This window comes from Nelumbo lutea, chromosome 2 (assembly GCF_056320005.1).
Source record: "Nelumbo lutea isolate HS-2025 chromosome 2, American lotus-T2T, whole genome shotgun sequence".
NCBI classification, from domain to species: Eukaryota; Viridiplantae; Streptophyta; class Magnoliopsida; order Proteales; family Nelumbonaceae; genus Nelumbo; species Nelumbo lutea.
Window position 1 is genome coordinate 57653921 of NC_142685.1, and position 19791 is coordinate 57673711.

At 46.2% G+C, this 19791-nt stretch overlaps 1 protein-coding gene across 1 annotated transcript; it reads left to right on the plus strand.

Moving 5' to 3' along the window:
* Positions 1-2793: 2793 nt before the first annotated feature.
* Positions 2794-19523, plus strand: LOC148870923 (ACT domain-containing protein ACR10-like). Its single transcript, XM_088973442.1, has 6 exons — positions 2794-3409; positions 3530-3739; positions 4057-4162; positions 5998-6331; positions 18647-18931; positions 19048-19523. Exons 1-6 carry the CDS (start codon positions 3256-3258, stop codon positions 19183-19185), a joined length of 1227 nt encoding a protein of 408 aa, XP_088829568.1. The 5' UTR covers positions 2794-3255; the 3' UTR covers positions 19186-19523.
* The last annotated feature ends 268 nt before the right edge of the window (positions 19524-19791 follow it).

Sequence of the window (19791 nt, forward strand, 5' to 3'; positions counted from 1 at the left end):
AAAATTGACAAACGCGCCACACGTCTCCCTGCAACTGACAACCGCCAGCGCACGTCCCTTTAGAACGGCAGTGGCACGCTTTTTTCAAAATTGAATGACCCGCTGTCTCGTCCCAGCGGCGTGAATTTTTGAAATTTAAAATAAACGCACGCTGCCTCGTCCGTCAACATCTATGAGTAGTAGGTACGTCTCCCGCCTTCTCGGACACTCAAGAAAATCGAAGAACCCTGGCGAAAGCAACTCGCGTAGTCAAGATTCAAAGAACGGGACTAATCCACCTACCACCTCGCAAAACTCCCCGCACCAGGGCAAGACCCTTGTGCGAGGAGTGGGGGGCAATTGATGAAGGAAGATTTGGCCCGACCTCACAGTTATGCGACACGTGGCAAGGCAACAGCTCATCACAAAAGCAAGCCTAAGGCACGAGCTCCAAGGGGAGAAACCAGCGGTCAGAACTCCCTACTAGGGGCCCAAACTCACCCTTGGCCCAAATCAGAAAAGTAATCCAAACTGGCCTGCATGCAACAGTTCGGGACATACTTCGCCGAACTGGCCTGCCTTGTAACAGTTCGGTACATACTTCGCCGAATTGGCCTGCCTTAACAGTTCAAGACATCGCTGAATTGGCCTGCCCTAACAGTTCGGGATACACTTCGCCGAACTGGCCTACCGTGTAACAATTCGGGATATACCTCGCCGAACTGACATGCCCTATGCATAACTCCGAACTCAAGACTCGCCTCGCTCACCACTGCACCACATCGCCCTCAGGGCACCAAAACCAAATAAACCGTACTATGCCTGACACCGAGGAAGTCCGTACCCGAGCGCGGCACACTAGACTGACTTGGGATCTGACGCTTGACAACCGCTCTCCAAACGGCCACCTGCCACCACCTCCTGACACCGCCATCTCCAGTTAGAGAGACGGTTCTGACAAAAGGTAGTGACGGTTCTGTCCCAGCAGAATGGATGACGCCCGAGTTGACAGATGCAAAGGTAATCATACCCGACCTGACAAGGGCCTCGGAGCGAGTGCGCGAAGTGATTATAAAAGGCCCCTACCCCCAACAAACAAGGTATGTGAACTTTGCGCTATCTGATCTACACTTTGCCTTTGAGAGATTACTGACTTGAGCTTCGGAGTTATCACATTGGGTTCCCCCCGGAGTTCTCTCATCTTTCCCGTTTCAGGTTGCTCGACGCTCCAGCTCAGTGGCGAATTCGTTGGCAGCCAAGACCGGCCGGATTGCGCTCCATCAGTAGGAAATTAAAGAAAACTGATGCATATGCCAGTACTAAACTGATGGAATCGAACATCATCCAATCTTTGTCTTCAAAAGAGAAATTGTAATCAATAAGCCAAGGCTTGAAGTAGATGCATGGCGATCCCCATAAGCAGAAGCAACACCAAGCCGATAAAGATGGGGCCTTTCACATACACAGTCATTGGCTATTTGTTTGCTCACTCGCTCCTAAACTCAGAAAGAATCACATGGGAGTCCATCTTAGGCTTCACTTAGCCCCAAGTGAATGGGAAACTACGGATTACATACTAGTGGTGCAATTAAAGAGACAAAGAGAGAGGAGCAGGAGCTTCTATTCAGCAAACGAACTTGAAAATGGCATGTAAACTGTAATGGGCAAACCCTGAATTGAGAAAGAATTTTGGCCCAGTCGATACTCAATACGTGTGTTTATTAGAAGAGCACCTTTGTTACTTTCAGGAAGACGAACAAATGGTAAGAGGCAGTTTTTCAACTTATCATCTAAAATGCAGCGTTGGTCGGACTCTTCGTCTTTGTCTTTTCAAAACCTCCCAACGCAAAGCCTATGAGAACAAAGAACATATGATATATAGCAGGTAAGCATGGCCCACTTGGGGATTTTAGATAGACTTTTTATCCTTGTATCGAAATGAAAGAGCGTATGAGACACTGACTGCTTCCATTTAACAGAAAAAAATTCTACCAGCGGCCGACCGATGGAGGGAGATAGAGAGATGATTGAATTCATTCACATCTGCCATAGCCATAGGCGCAGCGATTCATTGACACGATCCTGTTTGCTTTATATTATTGAAACACCTAGCAATCTGTTTTTTCTTAATCATTTGCGTGTCTGTTTTAAATTTTAGCAATTCTTGGTATTCCAAGCAATGGCGCCACTGCAAGTGTTTAGTGGTGTTATTTTCTTTTGCTCTGAAAAAGAACGGTAACCAATTGTGAAGTGTTCACTCAAATGAGGGCAATTTGGGATGTTAAAAAAATTTAAATGACGCCATGCAGATTAATCATGAGCAATTTCATAAATTTATAATGTTTCTGGTCTGGGTAAATGACGGAAGGGAGGTTTTTATATTTGAATGAAATGTACACCAATGAAGGATAATAATAATTTAAAAAAGAAATGTGTTTCAATAATATTTATTCACATAGTGTTAAATATTTTGTAAGTATTTTTTATAATACACAATACAGATTATGTGAGAGTGATGGTAAATATTACAATGAATTATAAAACAGCTGAATTAATGGAGTCAATTGCTTATTTGTTTTGTTTTCTAGTGGATAAAATAATTAAATAAATAAAACATTCAGAATATATTAACCTATCTAACTTCAGCTAATCAGCTTTAGCCATTAAGGAACCCGCAACCACTTAAAATTCCAAAGATAAAACAATAAGTTTTTCAGTTCAGCCACTTCAGCTGTTATCAAATGATCCCTTTAAAGTAACTTTTCAAATTTGCATCTATATTAATCAATCTTTTGTTACCATTTTGGCTTTACACTGTTGCTGAGTTTACTCGCCCGAGTCACGCTTGCTTCAGGCAGTTGAATCGTCCGCTGAGTTTTCATACCATAAGTGTTGCCGGTATCTCGTTGAAAGATTTTTTGACAGTTATATTAATATCATCCATGTCTCCCAATCGCCATTGACCGGTGTGAGAGAGGGAAAAAAAAGTGGGGAAGACACAGGAAGCAAAACGAGAACCAGAGAAGAACAAGTGAAGGAGAAGCAGAGAGATCCATATCTGCTTTACTGTTTGTTGCCTGATATTCTGTCCAGTCTCTTGGTGGATTGGAGAAGAAAGAAGAAAACTCTTTTCTTTTTGTACTTAAATATGCTCTGATTCCGCTTCTTTCGGAGCTTTTCTGGCCAGTTAGAGAAGAACAGAGCAAAAACAATCGAGCAAGAAGAAGAGAAGAGAGAAAGTCTTTACTTTTCTGAACGATCGAAGAGGAAGAAGAGATGGGTATTCCTTCCGATGACGTGGTTCTCATTAGGGAACCAGAAAAACCAGGTGACCCGAGTGTGATTACTGTCAACTGCCCAGACAAAACAGGCTTAGGATGCGATCTTTGCCGCATAATACTCTTCTTTGGGTTGAGCATTGTGAGAGGAGGTGAGGGAGATTTGTAGAATGAAGAAAAAAACCAAACATGGATGTTCTGTTCCTTCTTCCTTATGAACTATTGGTTGGTATTTTTTGATAATTTGTTTTCTCTTTGATTTCGTGGTCCAGATATTTCGACGGATGGGAAATGGTGTTACATAGTCTTCTGGGTCGTTGGAAGGCCGGCGACAAGGTGGAGTTTGTTGAAGATAAGACTGGCAGAAGCTTGCCCTTCGGCTTCAGGGATATACTATTACAGGGCAGAGTTGCAGCATCCGAAGCCCCCAGACCTTTTCCTGTTGAAATTATGTTGTTATGATCGAACAGGGCTTTTGCACGGTCTCTTTCTCACTCTCTCTCTTCCCTCAAGTTTCTTCAACATTTTTTTTTTGAAAATCATTAGACAGCGGAGTTTACAGTTAAATCTTTGCTTATTATTTAGTTCTCTTACAACCTTTTTTTCTTTCCTTTTGTTCTTTGTGGGTTTTGAGGGTTACAGTTGAACCTTTGCTCGTTATTTTATTTATTTTTGGGACTTTGGGATCTTTATTCTCTAAGTTTTGTTTCTCAGTCTGATGTGAGAATTGTAATTCAAGATATTGCTTGAATTCAGCTTTAGGGGTTGAACAATAAATAATTTTGTGGGGATTTTGCAGATGTCACCAAGGTACTCTGCGAGCTCGAGCTTATAATAAGGAGAGTGAAAGTATCCACCACACCAGACGGGAAGGTGATGGACTTGTTCGTCATCAAAGATACCAGGTTCCATATCTACCTTTCATTATTTTCCTTTCCTTTCCTTAACATATGATATTGCATATCTGCATGGTCTATTTCATGTTCTTTCTTTTTGCCCTGTTTGTTTAATTTCTTGACTTTATTCTAGTTTAGTTCATTTTCATGGTCTTAACTAATCCAAATGGTATTGAGTTAATCACTTGGGATGGTGGATAATTTAAGGAGGCAAATTGATCCCCAATAATGGTCATAATAGTTAAGGGAGAATCTTCAGTTCATATATAGGAATAACAAGTTATACGTGTTTATTCATCTGTACTCCGGCCAGAGACAAAATCCTTGTTCACACCAGTAATTGTGTTAGTTATTAAGTCTGATGGTTCAATAAATTCAATTGATAAAAAATTACAAAATTGTTGAAAGATTCTGCTGAAATTTTTCTAATTACATGGTAAGTATAAGGTTGTTGATTGTGAATTACAAATGGTATTAAATGAGTGGAGACAGAAAAGTCTGTGGAGATGACAGGATATACCTTTCAATGGTAGTGGAGTGTTAGGGAAAAAATAGAAAACTCGATTGTATTTATTTGAATGCTAAAATGACCTCATTTTGAGTTTCTTGTGAGAAAAATGAGCTATGGAGGGACTTCAGCTTCAGCTCTGAACCATTGATTGATTAATATATATATATATATATATATATAGCAGAGATCAGGACCATTCAATGGGTCCCTGCCTGCCAAGAGGTTGTCTGTACTAAAATCAGTGTGATCTGATTTTCTTTTACCATCTGATCTGACACATCTGTATGGTATTTCTAAAGCTTAGTAGCTTACTACTATTAAAATGAGCACACTAGACTTTTCAGTTATAACCATTTGATCAAACTGAATCTTGTTATAGGTAATCACTGTGGCAGGATCCATTAAGTGGCGGGCCATGTTCTTTGTTTTGTACACCCAAACATTCATGTGTTTTTAGGTAGATATAATATATAATGTGTGTATGTACCTCTGATGATGCTTAGGTCAAGCTAAAGGTCCACTACAATAAAAAAAAAAAATACTATTTCTAGGTGGTTTCCAATTAGAACATAGAAATCATACTATTTCTTGATTATAGGGGCTATCTACCCCCTTTTTAACATTTGAACTGTTATTTCTATTTACTTTTCATTTGATTGAACAGGCCTTGCATTCAGATTACTCTTAGGTGAGATTGATTTTTTTATTTTCTATTGTATTTTCTGTGTATGGTTCCCCATCATGTGGCTGTATTGTTTTTCTTGTAAGAACAGTTTTTGGACTTGGTTTATTACATTGAAATTAAGATATGGCCATGTGGCCATTAATTGGATTCATGAAGGCTAGACACCCTGTTAACAGGAACATCTCAGAATTTTGTATAATCCAGACTCTGTAAGAATCCTTTTATATGTGATCTGGTGGGATAGCTCTGTTGGATCACCAGCCTTGACTATTTAGTCCATTTAAATGTAGGTGCTCCTTACATATACTATGCCAAATATCATGGTGGCAACTTTGATCTGGATGATCAGTAATCAGTACCATAAAGAAAATGTAGTGAGCAGAAGCTCATTTCCTAAAAATTAGAGAGGCTTCAGTGTATCAAATTTGCATAATATCCAGAGTTTAGTCAGATTGATAACTGCTTGCCGACATGTAGTATACATGTAACAGACAGAGTGACAAGACCCAGAACTGTGTTCATAGAAATGGGGGAATTTTCTTTCATTCATATGTGCATATCTCTTTTGGCAACAACTTTAAATGTAATTGTAGCTATGTTATTCTTGTTCTCAACTTATGTTCAAATATTTTATGGGGCATTGAACAGGGAACTCCTACATACAAAGAAGAGACAAGAAGATACATGTGAATATTTGAGAGCTGTTCTAGGTGATGCTATGATAAGTTGTGATATTGATTTGGCCGGTTCTGAGATGGTATCATGTCCACAGGGTTCGTCATTTCTCCTATCAGCAATCACAGAAGAAATGTTCAGTCTAGAAATGCCTGAACATAAAAGTGGGTCTTCTGCACAATGCAATGTATCCGTTACAATGGACAACATACTCAGTCCTTCTCACACAGTCATCCAAATCACATGCCAAGATCACAAAGGCCTCCTCTATGACATAATGAGAACTCTGAAGGATTACAATATCCAGGTGAACATTACTGGAACACTAACGCTACTTGAAATACAGTTTAGATCTTGGTATTACAAATATGGTGGCAGAAGGTGATTCTCTAAATGTCATTAAAGCTCTGTTGGAGACAAATTCATCTCCTCATTGGCGACTGCACTTGCTGCTAGCTGATTGCAGAGTTTACCTCTCAAGATTTCAAATGTGCTCAGTACAGTTTGCTCCTAGATTGGCCAACAGTGCTGCTCATCATTTAGCCAAACATGGCCTTACCATTGAGCATACTCAAACATGGTCGCTTTGCCCTGATTTTCTTTTGTCTTGTATTAACAAAGACTCTATTGAGAGTGCATGTTAATTGAATTTCGCCTTTTCAGGCCTCAAAAAAATAATTCCCTTTCTAGATTAATGATGGTGCGCGGTCCAGTCACTCCTAGCTGGCACTTGCGTGGCTCCTGAAAGGTACCTGAGATGGAGAAGACGAGGGATTCCCGGGGGTTTACCCGGCGGGAACACTCCGATGCCTAAGTTAGAGTTTTGTAAAAGATGCAAAGAGAGGAAGAAAGCTAAGAGTGCAGATAGCGCGAGTATTGGGAAGTTACCTCTGTCCTTTGGGATTGGGCTGCTTACAACAGAACTCTGTCAAATCAGGCCCACTTGCCTCTGACAGGGCAAGTATAACCGCCATTGTCGTCCTGCACAGCCATTACAGCCAGGGCTGAGGTGGCACGTGCGGGGTCGTCCTTGTAGGGCACGTACCTGTCAAGTGTAAGACACCTTCTAAAGGTGGCGGGCACGACATTGTCTGACGAGAGACGTGGTTGCAGTCTCCAGGTTTGTCGGGTACGGTGGTCGGCAGGAGGCCTTCCTGTGATGTGCCGAACTGCTCTTTTGCGAGCTACCCTGTACCGAGCTACCCTGCGAGTGGCGAGCTGCCTGTGGCAAACTACCTGTCTAGCCCGAGGTGTCTCTACCTCAGGGTATCTAGAGGCGGATCGTGGTGTTCCCGTTCGGGAGTGGCCTAAAATCCACTGGGAGGAGCTCGGGCATTAGGAAAGGTCAGGGGGCCTCGATCTTGGAGGTAGCTCGGAGTGCCTCAGCCTTGGGAAGGAGGCGCAAGCCAGGCGGCTGTTGGCGAGTAGCCTAACCTGCCGAGTTGTCAGACTAAACTCGGTGAGCCCTTCCCATTGAGTTGCGGTTGCGCTTGTTGTGCTGTCACGCTGAGTCATCGCTTGAGCAAGGTCATGCCCACATGTACCCGTGCTACGAGGTCGGGCCAAATCACCCTCCATCAATTGCCCCCCACTCCCTGTGCTGGCGGTGTTGACCCAGTGCAGGGAGTTCATAACGCGTTGGGTGGATTTGGCTTCGGTACTCATGCCACTTCGTTGTGCGCTTCGCCTAGCTGGATCGGTCTAGTGCCCAGCTCGATCAAAAGAAGCCCGGGTCGCGTTCAATTTACGCGTGGACGTCATGCGATTTGGACTTTGCGGATGTCAAAAAACGTGCTAAACTAATTTCACCTCGAGGAACCCGTAGCCGGTTTCTTTGAGACCCGTTGGATCATCTCAATCTCGATCGTTAGCGTTCGGATGCAGTGGCTATAAATAGTGGGGGACCCTTGGTCATTTCTACGCCACAAAGTCTTCAGCGTCAGTATTGAGCTCACGTTTGAGGTTCCTAGCTCGGGTTTTCTAGTTTGATTATTCCCTTAGTTGAGTTCGCGTGTCCTGCGGTGAGTCCCCGAGCTTCCTTTTCTTTTCTGAACATTCTTTCCTTTCCGTGTTATCATGTCGTCTAGTGTAGATAGCCTTATTGACGAGCCCGAGGTGGGTACCTCGGCTCAGGGTGGCTCTCCTGCCGCCCAGCAGCCTGACGTACGGGTGGCTTCGGGTCATCTGGCATCCACCTCCCACCGAGGTCGGGTGCCAGATCAGTTCGGCCCTTCTACCATGACTCCGGAGAGACTCCAGGACCTCATACAGAGGTTCCACCTTCCTGGGTAGTACTCTTACAGTCTTCCTACCGACGACTTTCCATGGGAGCACGGTCCCGATGAGATCGTGGTCTTCAGGGAGAAATTGGTCGTCGGACTCCGTCTTCCTCTTCACCCTCTGATTGTTGAGGTGTTGGTGCACTTTAACATTACCTTGGACCAGCTTCACCCTAATTCCATACGGAATGCGGTTGGGACCATTTCCCTCTGCTTTGACCGCTCCTTTCCCATTGACCTAGATGTCCTCAGTACCATCTTGGCAATAAAGAAGAGCGCTTCGGGCGCTCTCCCCGGGCACAGGCGGGCTTATTATCTATCCCCTCGCCCGGGTTTTAAATTAATGCATAGGCTCCCAAGTAAATTCCCGGCCTGGAAGCGGGACTACTTCATAGCTCGGAGTAGCACGGGGTGGCCCTTTCCTACTGACTGGAGGGTGGTCGTTCAAGACCCTGGTGTTATCCTCGATGGGAAGACTAAGAAGTCACTTCAGTCGTGGGCTCAACTCGGGTTGAATTACAAGGACTTCACAGGCAAGGAGAAGCTCATCCAGGCCGGCTTGAGTCCGGGTAGGTCTTGTCTTTACTTAGGCTTTTTTGTTTGCAAACTTACTTCAGGGTTACTAACGCCGAGCTTCGCTGCAGGTCCCATGGAGGCAGAAAGGATAGACGGTCAGAGGCTCTTCCGCTAGATGAAGAGGAAGAAGCGCGTAGCCAAGAAGGCGCGCGTCAAGTCCCCACAGGCCTCTACCAAGATTTAGCCTCCACAGGCCTCGGCTCCGGAGCCCGAGCTCCCCGGCACTCAACCTGTCATCGACTTGGAGGGAGACATGACGCCTCAGGGGCCCGAGATGGTGGCAAAGCCCACCATCGAGCCTGTCGGGACTGTTGCCAGGGATGCCACTGAAGCTGCCGCTGAGGCTCGTCCTACAGAGGCTACAGCCGAGGCTTGTCCTGTGGGTGTCGCAGCTGAAGGTTCCAAGGAGTCCACCCATGCGACAGAGATGTTAGTATCCAACTCGGGGAGTCAGGAGGGTCAAAGCATTCTGAACCCCCATTGCAGCCTTCAAAAGAGTAAGGAGGCTGCGTACCCGGAGGAGGTCGCGCCGATCTCACTCCTGGTCAGCTTTTTGCTCGAGCCACTTCTCATACCATGGTGGTGAATTCCCTGTGAAAGATTCCCTTTCTTTCTCTCTCTCTCTCTCTCTCTTTTGACTGGTCTCCTTTTTGTAGGTGAACTCAGCCATGCGTGCCTTGACCTTTCAATCTGATCGGCATTTGAAACAGGCTTTGGAAGCTGAGAAGTCATCCCACGCAGCCCATACCAAATTGAGGGTAGCTCGCGGTCAGATCCACCGCCTGCAGAATGATGCCTCAGCTCAGAAGAGCTTCATCGAGGTGTTGTTGGCAGAGAAGAGCGAGCTGGCCTGAGACAAGGACAGATTGAGGGCCGAGGTGAACGGGTTTAAGGTTGGCCAAGAGGCTTTGAGGCTCGAGATGGACAGCCTCAAGGCAGAGCGGGATGCTCTGAAGCTTGAGGTGCAGGGCCTTAAGGGAGCGAAAGGAAAGCTGGAGCACGAGGTGGAATACCTCAGAGGTGACCTCAAAGAGAAGACCGAGATCTTCGAGGATGCCCTCAAGGAGACCAAGGTCCAGACCGTCATTGACTATGTTAAGTCTTCGAGGTTCGACGGCATGATGACCGAGGCCTACCGCAAAGGTTTCAAGCTCAGTCGGTGGTTAATCAGGCACATCTACCCCGGTCTCGATACAAGCGCCATCACTACTTCGTGGACCACTGATGACATAGTGCGTTAGTCAGCGGATGATCCGGACTTTGAGGATGAAGGCGCCAATGATGATGCAGAGGCCACCGACTCGGTTAATGCCCCTGAGGAGGTCCCTAGTAAAGGCGATGAGCCTCCGAAGTAGTTCAGCCCCTGTACCTGCGAGCTTGATCTTTTTTCTTCTCTTGTAACAAACCTTTTGTAATGAAATATGTGCAATGAAAATACACTTTGCTAAATGCTATGCAATTTACTTTACTTGCTAAAGTGATTATTTTATCCTGAACTGTCAAGCTATCAAGCTAAGTACTCGAAGTGGGGGCTTCTCAATTGTCGTCACCCCGAACTGTCTTCCAGGACTTAGTAGGGGTAACCCCATGTGCACCGAGGTGAGTAACATAGTAGGGTTTATGCCCGACCTGTCTGCACTCGGGTTAAGTTGACATCAATTGTCCTTAATGGGTTCAACCTGTTGCATGCCGGGGCAGGCTATGCATCACAAGGTTCGTACCCGAGTTGTCTGTGCCTTAGGCACTACAAGTACTTAGCCTATGCTGATGAGGCGGCTAGGTCTTATATGGCACTAAGGTCTTTTACTAGCTCGGCGTTTTGGCCCTTAGGCTGGGGGAGCAACTTATGGTCCGCTCTCCTAGAGTTCACCCATGTCGAAGAGGCAACAGGGTCTTATAGTGCCGAGGTCATGTTAGCTCGGCATTCTGGCCCTTAGGCTCTGGGAGTGACTCGTAGTCTACTCAGTTGTTACAGGTAATACTGTCCTAAGTTGATAATATTCCATGCCCGAGGTACCTGTCTCCCTTCGAGGGTTTCGAGCTCGTATGTTCCTTCCCCGAGCACTCATTTCACTCGGTAAGGTCCTTCCCAGTTGAACCCGAGCTTGCCAGCACCGGGCTTAGGTACCATAACTTTACGAAGGACCAAGTCATCGATGCAGAGGTTCCGCTTCTTGACCTTGGCATTATAGTACCGAGCTACTCTTTGCTAGTAAGCTGCAGTCCTGATGTACGCGAGGTCCCTTACTTCGTCGAGTAGATCAAGGTTGGTACGTAGCTCATCCTCATTTGTCTTATCGTTGTATGCTTCCAGTCGCAGCGTAGGTACTTCGATTTTTGTCGAAATAACTGCTTCGGTGCCATAGGTGAGGTTGAAGGGAGTCTCTCCTGTAGCGGTTTTCTCTGTGGTTTGGTAAGCTCATAGGACACTGGGTAGTTCGTTTGCCCACAATCCTTTAGCTCGGTCCAAACGTGCCTTCAGTCCGCGGAGGATGGCTTTGTTTGTGACTTCTGCTTGACCGTTTGCTTGAGGGTGTGCGACCGAAGTGAAATTCTGTCGTATCCCCATATCTTGGCACTAGTTCTGGAATTTGATGTCCTCGAACTACTTGCCATTGTCAGAAATTAGTACCCGAGGTAGCCCGAAGCGGCACAGAATGTTCTTCCAAAAGAAGTTTTGGACGTTTCGGGTTGTGATCGTTACAAGAAGTTCAGTTTCTACCCATTTGGTGAAGTAATCCACTGCTACTACTAAGAACTTTCTCTGGCCTGCCGCTGGCGGGAATGGTCCAAGTATGTCAATGCCCCATAGTGCGAAAGGCCACGGGCTGGTAAGATACTTGAGGTCGGCAGTAGGCTAATGGTGAATGTTGGCATGCTTTTGGCATTTGTCACATTTTCTGATGAGCTCGATGGTGTCTGCCTTCATTGTTGGCCAATAATACCCCTGTCCTAGTGCTTTTTGGACGAGGGCCCTACCCCCCAAGTGTCTACCGCACAGACCCTCATGAGTGTCGTAGAGTACGAGCTCGGCTTCGGTAGGTCACAAGCAACGTAGGTAGGGGAGCGTGTAGGATCTCCGGTACAGCCGTTCGTCTATTATGACGTATTTGCCTGCTGGCGCTCTACCCTTCTGGCCGCATTGTGATCTACAGGGAGGGTCCCATGTAGCAAGAAGCTCGCAAACGGTTCAATCCAGCTCGGCTCTGCTTGAACGACGGGAGTGACCTCCTCTGCCCCCCCCGAGAATGCTAGGCCAAGGCAGGTCCTCTATGTACACGGTTCTCATTGTGATATCGCTGGTGCTGGCTAACCGGGACAGGGCATCGGCCTCAGCGTTCTCCGACCTCGGGATTTGCCTGATGAAGTGTGATTGGAAGTTGAGCAGAGCCTCTCTTACTTTGGCTAAGTAAGCAACCATGGTTGGTTCGCAAGCTTCGTAATCTCCTATGACTTGGTTGACTACGAGTTGGGAATTGCTACAGATGACGATGTGCTTGGCTTTTACTTCTCTGGCTAAAGCTAGTCTAGCTATCAAAGCTTTGTATTCCGTTTCATTGGTGGATACCGCGAACTCGAAGCGTAGTGCATACTCCAATTTTGTGCCCTTGGGCCGTGTAGAACTATTCCGGCTCCGCTACCCTGCTAGTTTGAGGAGCCATCTACGTGAAGGATACAGGGCTCCTCATCCCAGTTTGCGCTTGGCCTAACCAGGAGAGATGCCACACTGGCTTTTACCTCACGGGGCCCGGACTCAACTGGCCTGGGAGCTCCGGCCCACTTCGTCAATCGACTAGAGACCTTGGGCATAAGTAAGACTTGCCTCAGAGGTTTGTCGGTGAGGACAATAACAGTATGAGCCTGGAAGTACGAACAGAGCTTCTGAGCTGCGATGACTAGTGCGCAGGTTAGCTTCTCTATCTCTGGATATCTCGTCTCTGCTCCCTTCAATACTTTACTAACATAGTAGATGGGTCGTTGGACCCGACCTACTTCCTTTATCAGTATCGAGCTGACCACTTCGTCACTTGCCAAGAGGTACAACTCTAAAACATCGCCCTCTTCGGGTTAAGATTGGCACACTAGCGAGGTATTCCTTGAGCTTGTCAAACGAAAGATGGCAGTCTTGGGTCCATTCAAACCTTTTGCTTTTAATTTCCTTAAAGAAAGGCAGACAGCGGTCCGCTGATTTAGACATAAAGCGGCTCAGGGCGGCTACGCGGCCGTTCAACCTCTGAACCTCCTTCAACTTCCAAGGTGGTCTCATATCTATGATGGCCTTAATCTTATCCGGGTTGGCCTCAATGCTGCGCCGATTAACGATGTATCCTAGGAATTTGCCAGATGTGACACCGAAGACACACTTGTTTGGGTTCAACTTCATGTTAAATTGTCGCAGAATTTGAAAGACAGAATGCAAGTCTTGTATTAATTCGTGTGAGAATTAAGTTTTGACGACCATGTCGTTTACATAACACTCTATTTTTCTGCCAATTAATGGCTCAAATAATTTATTTACAAGCCTTTGAAAGGCTGCCCCTGCATTTTTCAACCCAAAGGGCATAACCTTGTAGCAATATAGACCGAACTCTATGATGAAGGCAGTTTTTTCTTCGTCGGCCGAGTCCATCCTGATCTGGTTATAGCCCGAATAGGCGCCTAAGAAACTCAGCAACTCGTGCCCCGAGGTCACATCCACTAAGCGGTCGATTCTGGGGAGGGGTAAGTAGTCTTTTGGGCAGGCTCGGTTTAGGTCGGTGTAGTCAACGCACATGCGCCACTTTCTGTTAGCCTTCTTTACCAGAACAGGGTTCGCTACCCAGCTCGGGTAATGAACTTCTCTTATGAAGTCGGCTGCGAGGAGCTTCGCGACCTTCTCGTTGACTGCTTTCCATCGCTCCAAGGCTAGGTTGTGTTTCTTCTGTCTAACGGGCCTAACTACAGGATCAGTATTGAGCTTGTGAGTTATAAGACTAGGGTCTATGCCAGGCATCTCTTCCGCTGACCATGCAAAAACATCTAAGTTTTGAAGTATGAAACTTACTAGTTCGGATCGCAGGGGTTCCTGGACTGAAGCACCAACCTGAAGTGTCCGAGCTGGGTCTTTTGTTGAAGTTGGAATAACAACTCTCTTCTGTGGGTGTAGCTCATTCTTTGCCTTGCTCCATAGGTCGCTCCAGTTCGAGGTTGTCGGCCACCTTGGGCTTTCCCTTGAGGGCGGCGACATAGCACTTGCGAGACTCAAGTTGGTCGCCCCGCGCTACCCCTACTCCGAAGTCTGTAGGGAACTTCATCGCCAAATGATAAGTGGAGACCATCGCCCGTAGGACATGGGTGATCGGCCGGCCTATTATGGGGTTGTACGGGGAGGGGGTCGCGACCACCAAGAAGTCATGGTTGAGTCTGACTATACTGGGCCATGTGCTGACTTCCACAGGTACTGTTATTTTCCCGAGGGGCCTAACTTCTTCTCCACTGAAGCCCATCAAGGGAGTATTAGCGGGCCTCAAGTCACTTCCCCGCAACTGAAGCTGGTCGAACACGGCTTTGAAGAGGACATCTGCCGAGCTTCCTGAGTCAACGAGGATGCGCCTGACCTCGAAATCATTTGTTGGACAGTTTTGTATGCCCTTAGCTTCAATCCATTTTGATGTACTTTTGACATTTAGTGTAAATTAATAAAGTACATGTTTGATTCATGTTGTTTGGTATAATTCTGTGTAAGGCCCTAAAACTGGACACTTATAGAAACTTGTGTTAGTTTTAAATGTTCACAGCCATTGGATAAGTCTGGGGAGATTTATCCTGCCAAGGCTGATACTGATGTGCCACCAAGTGTTGGGATGGCTTGTTTCGGCCATCAGGGTAAGACCCAAGGCACATGCAGTATGGAATTGCTTGAACCCTTGAACCGGACCAGATTTTTAGTATTGCCCTAGACCTTGGAGATAGATAGGCAAAACTGGAAAGTTACACTTGACCCCTAGACTCGATTATGACACATCGCTAGGTGTTGGAATCATGTGTATATATATGTACGGTTTCAAAAGATTTGCAAAAGGTTTTAATTCCCGGGATCCATGTGAGTAGAGAGTGCGGCACTGTTCCTTGCAGCCGAGGGAGAGGTCTTCTCTTGTCGGGCAGTGCTTGATCATTAAGGGCTGAGAGGTTAAGTGTAAGACCATTTAGGATAATACCTGATGGGCTAATCTTGCACCTACCCACAGTCCCTGGGTTTTTATAAGATGGCTTGGCCCAGGGACCACTTAATGTAAGTGTTGGGCTCATAAGGTCCATGTGATGGGCTCAAGGGGGTCATTGAGTCTTTCAGTGAATTCGGCTGGGCCTTGTAATAAAGGCTGGGCCGAACCCATGTGGCTGGTGTGTAGATCAATGCTTGGGTCCCACACCATACAAAGAAGCCCAACTGGGCAACAGATTGGAAACTAGTTAAACACTGAACACTTAATGGGCCAAAAGACCATTTCGAACTGGGCTGATATGATCACCTGTTCATGGGGCGAATCTGAGATTAATGTTAGTAAAAGGATTGGGTCTTTAACCTTATCCACTCTAAGAGACCAAATTCAAATTAGATTTGAATCTGGTAACCTCCTGATAAGATCAGGAGTTAGCTAATTTAATCTACAGATATGATTAAGATTATCCCCTATCCAAATACTGAGTTGGATTGGGATAACTCCCAAAAAATTGGGAGGTTTCTTAATCAAGAAGAAAGAGGAGAAAACCCTAACAGATATATCAGATTTCGATCTAGGGTTTGTATGCAAGAGATACTTCCTGCGAATAGAGATTTGATCTCTCACAGACTCCAGAGAGAAGAGACACAGTTCAGCCCTCTTCGTCCCTGGATTTCTCCTCCTCCAGCAGCCGCCATACCCTGTTGCAAGATTGGATCTTTGTAGTAGTAGGAAGTCAAGAAATCAGTTCTTGACAATAGTTTTGCAAGAAAGACAAAAAAGATTCGGTGTTCAAGGTTTCTAGAGGATTCTTGCGAAGAATCCAGTGTGTAGGACGCACCCTACTGGTTCCGTTCTATCCACAGCTGTGTCATCTTCAGCAGGAGCGGATCTTGGTTTCTTCTTTGGGTGTGAACACCAACTTTGGGAGATATTGTTTCTCCGGATCAGGTATAATCCTTCCTGTTTCCTTTTGGTTCAGATCTGGTTTGATTATGGTTCAAGTGGAATCCTTGAATATTGTATTCTAAATTTAGGGAATATGATTCCCAGTTGGAAGGTAAGAAATTTTTGAAATTCGCCCACCCATTCCTCACCTTTCATGGCGTCCGTTAGATGGATCTTTACTTTGTGCGTCATCGTGGGGGTAGTGGACCCCGCATGCATCGTCCTCCGTAAAGAAGATCGATTCCTTTGTCTTTGGCCGTTTCAGAGGATTTTGTTCTTCCCTGGCAACTTCACGAACTAATGTCCGAGCTACCGCCGAGGTATAGCCTGCAACGATCGAGCCTCAAACTATCATGTGGATGGTGCCTCGAACTGGCCTCTCTTCCGGAGGCTGCCTCTGTGACTGCTCTGCCGGCCTGCTGCTGGACTCGGGAGTATCCTTACCGTGCTCCCCTTGTCGACTTGCTTTATTATTATTATTATTGTTATTCTGCACAAAATTTCTTAGATATTCGCGACAAATGAGTTCTTCTATTTCGTCGCGGAGATTCTTACAGTTCTCGGTACCATGACCGTGGTCTCTATGAAAACTACAATACAAATTTTTATTTATTTCATTGGGATTCCCCCTCAGGCGGGGTGGCCACATCATGTACGGGGCATCCTTGATTGCCATCAAGATTTCGGCCCGCTTCGCGTTCAGTGGGGTATAGTCAGTTCGGTCCGCTACAAGGGGTCGGAATGACTAACCCATCTTTACCCCCCGAGCTATGTCCTTCTTTCAGCTGTCTCCTTGGCTGGAAGGTTCTCCTTCTCTTTTTCTTTTCTTGGGCGTGCTCTCGCCCTTCTGGTTGATCTCTTCTTTCGTGGCTATGAACCTGTCCGCAAGCTTGAGGAATTCAGTTATGGTCGCCGGCTAGTTGACAACCATGTGCCACTTGAATTCTTTGTGCGCCATGCCCTTCTTGGCTGCTGCAAGGGGCACTACAGGGTCCAGGCACGGTATTTGCATGCATGCATCGTTAAACCGCTTGATATAGCCCGGGATGGACTCTCCCTCTCTCTCGACTATGATGAGAAGGCTTTTCTCAGTTCGCGGGCACCGCTTGCTGGTGACAAAGTGGGACGTGAAGGCTTGCATGAACTATGCCCAACTTCTTATAGATCCGGGTGCAAGGTTCCGATACCACGTGCGGGCCCATCCTCTGAAAGTGTTGGAGAAGGCCACACACATGCAAGACTCACTGGCCCTGCCAGGTGCATCTGTTACTGGATAGCGTCTACATGATCATTCGGGTCGAACGACCAGTCATTCTTGTCGAGAGGGGGGAGCTTGAAGTCTTTGGGCATTGGAACAGCTAGGATCTCGGGAGACAGGGGGGATGGAACAGAAAGGAAGGGAGCTTTAACTTCACCCGAGCTTACCTCTTCCCTACCTCTGATCTCGGGCAGGTTGTGGGTGGTAGTTCGGCGGGCTCGGCAGCGGCGTCTTTGCTTCTTGGCGGGCTCCGCATTGGTGCTGCTCACCTCCGTACTGTCAGGAATAGTTTGCGCAGGAAGCAGCTCGGGCTACTGGTGATCGCTGCGGATAGAGGGGTTCTGTTTAGAGTCTGCAGCTAGGGTCTCGAACCGGTTCTCCAGAAGCGGGGCTTCGGACTTTGATTGTTGAGGTGACGTAGACCTGGCGAGCTGGGGTCCTCCCGACCTGACTACCAGCGGCGAGACCGGAGTGGCTGGTCTTTCCTTTCTGCCGCGAGAGGAGGCTTGGCTCTTAGGGGGGTTCTGGGAAGCCTCTTCTTGGCAAGAAGGGCGTTCATCCTGGCGGCGAGACCTAGCTTGTCGCGAGGCCGGGTGCCGAGGAGGGAGCTGAGGCTGAGGCAGCTGAGGGAACTGTTGCTGATAGTGATATTGAGAGACTTGGTGCAGCACTTGCTGTTGGTAGAGCTGGAACTGCTGCATCTGGGCTTGCATGGCCCGCATGGACTGTCGGAGGGACAACAGTTGGTTCAGCAAAGGTTGTCTCAACCTTGTTATCGGTGTAGCTGCCTGTGGCAAATTACACCGAGGTGTCTCTACCTTGGGGGAGGAGGTCAGGCATTAGGAAAGGTCAGGGGGCCCCGAGCTCGGAGGTAGCTCGGAGTGCCTCAGCATTGGGAAGGAGGCGCAAGCTAGGCTGCTCTCGACGAGTAGCCTAACCCGCCGAGTTGCCAGACTAAACTCAGTGAGCCCTTCCCACCGAGTTGCAGTTGCACTTGCTGTTCTGTCACGCTGAGTCATCGCTTGAGCAAGGTCATGCCCACGTGTACCCGTGCTACGAGGTTGGGCCAAATCACCCTCCAATTACTTGATTGGTTCTCATGCATTAACAATAAAAAACAGTATCACAGCACAAATATGATCCAAATTGTTTGGTTTGGGATTTTTATCAAGTGACTGACCAATTCCTTATTTCCACCAATGATCAATATTTTTGCATGGTATGCTTTGTCATTCAGTATCACAGTATCACCTCTTTTGATGTATAATTTGATATGTTTTTTTTCCAATTTAACTGTTTCAAGAATGAAGAACAGTAAAGTTGTATTCTTTAAACATTGTTTATAAATTTTATTGTGTCAGATTTCTTATGGAAGGTTTTCTGCAAAGCAAAGGGGTAGCTGCGAGGTGGAATTGTTTGTAATGCAATCAGATAGGAAGAAGATAGTTGATCCAAACAAGCAAAATGCATTATCCTCGCGCCTACGGATGGAACTCTTTCATCCTCTCCGAGTAGCTGTTGTAAGCCGAGGTCCTGACACAGAGCTGCTGGTTGTGAACCCTGTAGAATTTTCTGGAAAGGGGCGGCCTCTTGTGTTTTATGACATCACCCTTACTCTCAGGATGCTCAAAATGTGCATTTTCTCGGTACATTTCTATCTTGTCTATTGTATAAATTCAAGTTTTTTTTTTTTTTTCTATGCATGTGTATATCCCTTGTTAACTCAAAACAAATTAATCTGAACATTTTTTCTCTTTCCTAGGCTGAAATTGGTAGGCATGTGATCGGTGATCGGGAATGGGAAGTTTACAGAATCCTTCTTGATGAAGGGGATGGCTCTTCTGTACCAAGGAATGTGATTAAGGACTGTGTTAGGAAAATGTTGATGGTTTGGGAGTGATTATGGCTAAGAATGAGTTCAAATCAGATGACTAGAAGTTCCTTCGCCATATTGTACAGAATACTTCAATTGCTCTCTTCACTTCTCCACCTGTAGTTAGGTATCAGGTATCAAGTGAAAATTATGAGATATATGTTGTGAAAAAGTTTGAGAGCGAACCCCTAGCCTAAGGTCTTCACATAACTTGATTGTACAGATGAAAATGATGATGATGCTGTTAAGTCCGAAGAAGAGGAAGCATATGACTCCCCTGGCATTGTATATTAGTGACCGAATGAGAGATAATCTGTTCATAAATGTTTCTTTCTGCTGATGCACGTTTATCCATTCTAATGGTCTATCTCTGAGTTCGCTTGATAATATATTTCACTGTTGTCTGTAGACGTTCCAAGAGAATCAAGTAACTTCTGCCTTCACAGAAACATGCAGACGTTCTAAGAGGATCAAGTAACTTCCGCCTTCACAGAAACAAAGTTCTCCACACGGGAGTAGCCCTGGTAGAGACATTTTGGTGAAAGTGGGTGTACTCTGACATGGAAAAAGATATATGTACTTAGTTGATTTTTATATATGTGATGGCGCCAAAGGGTTAGACAGAGGAATTTG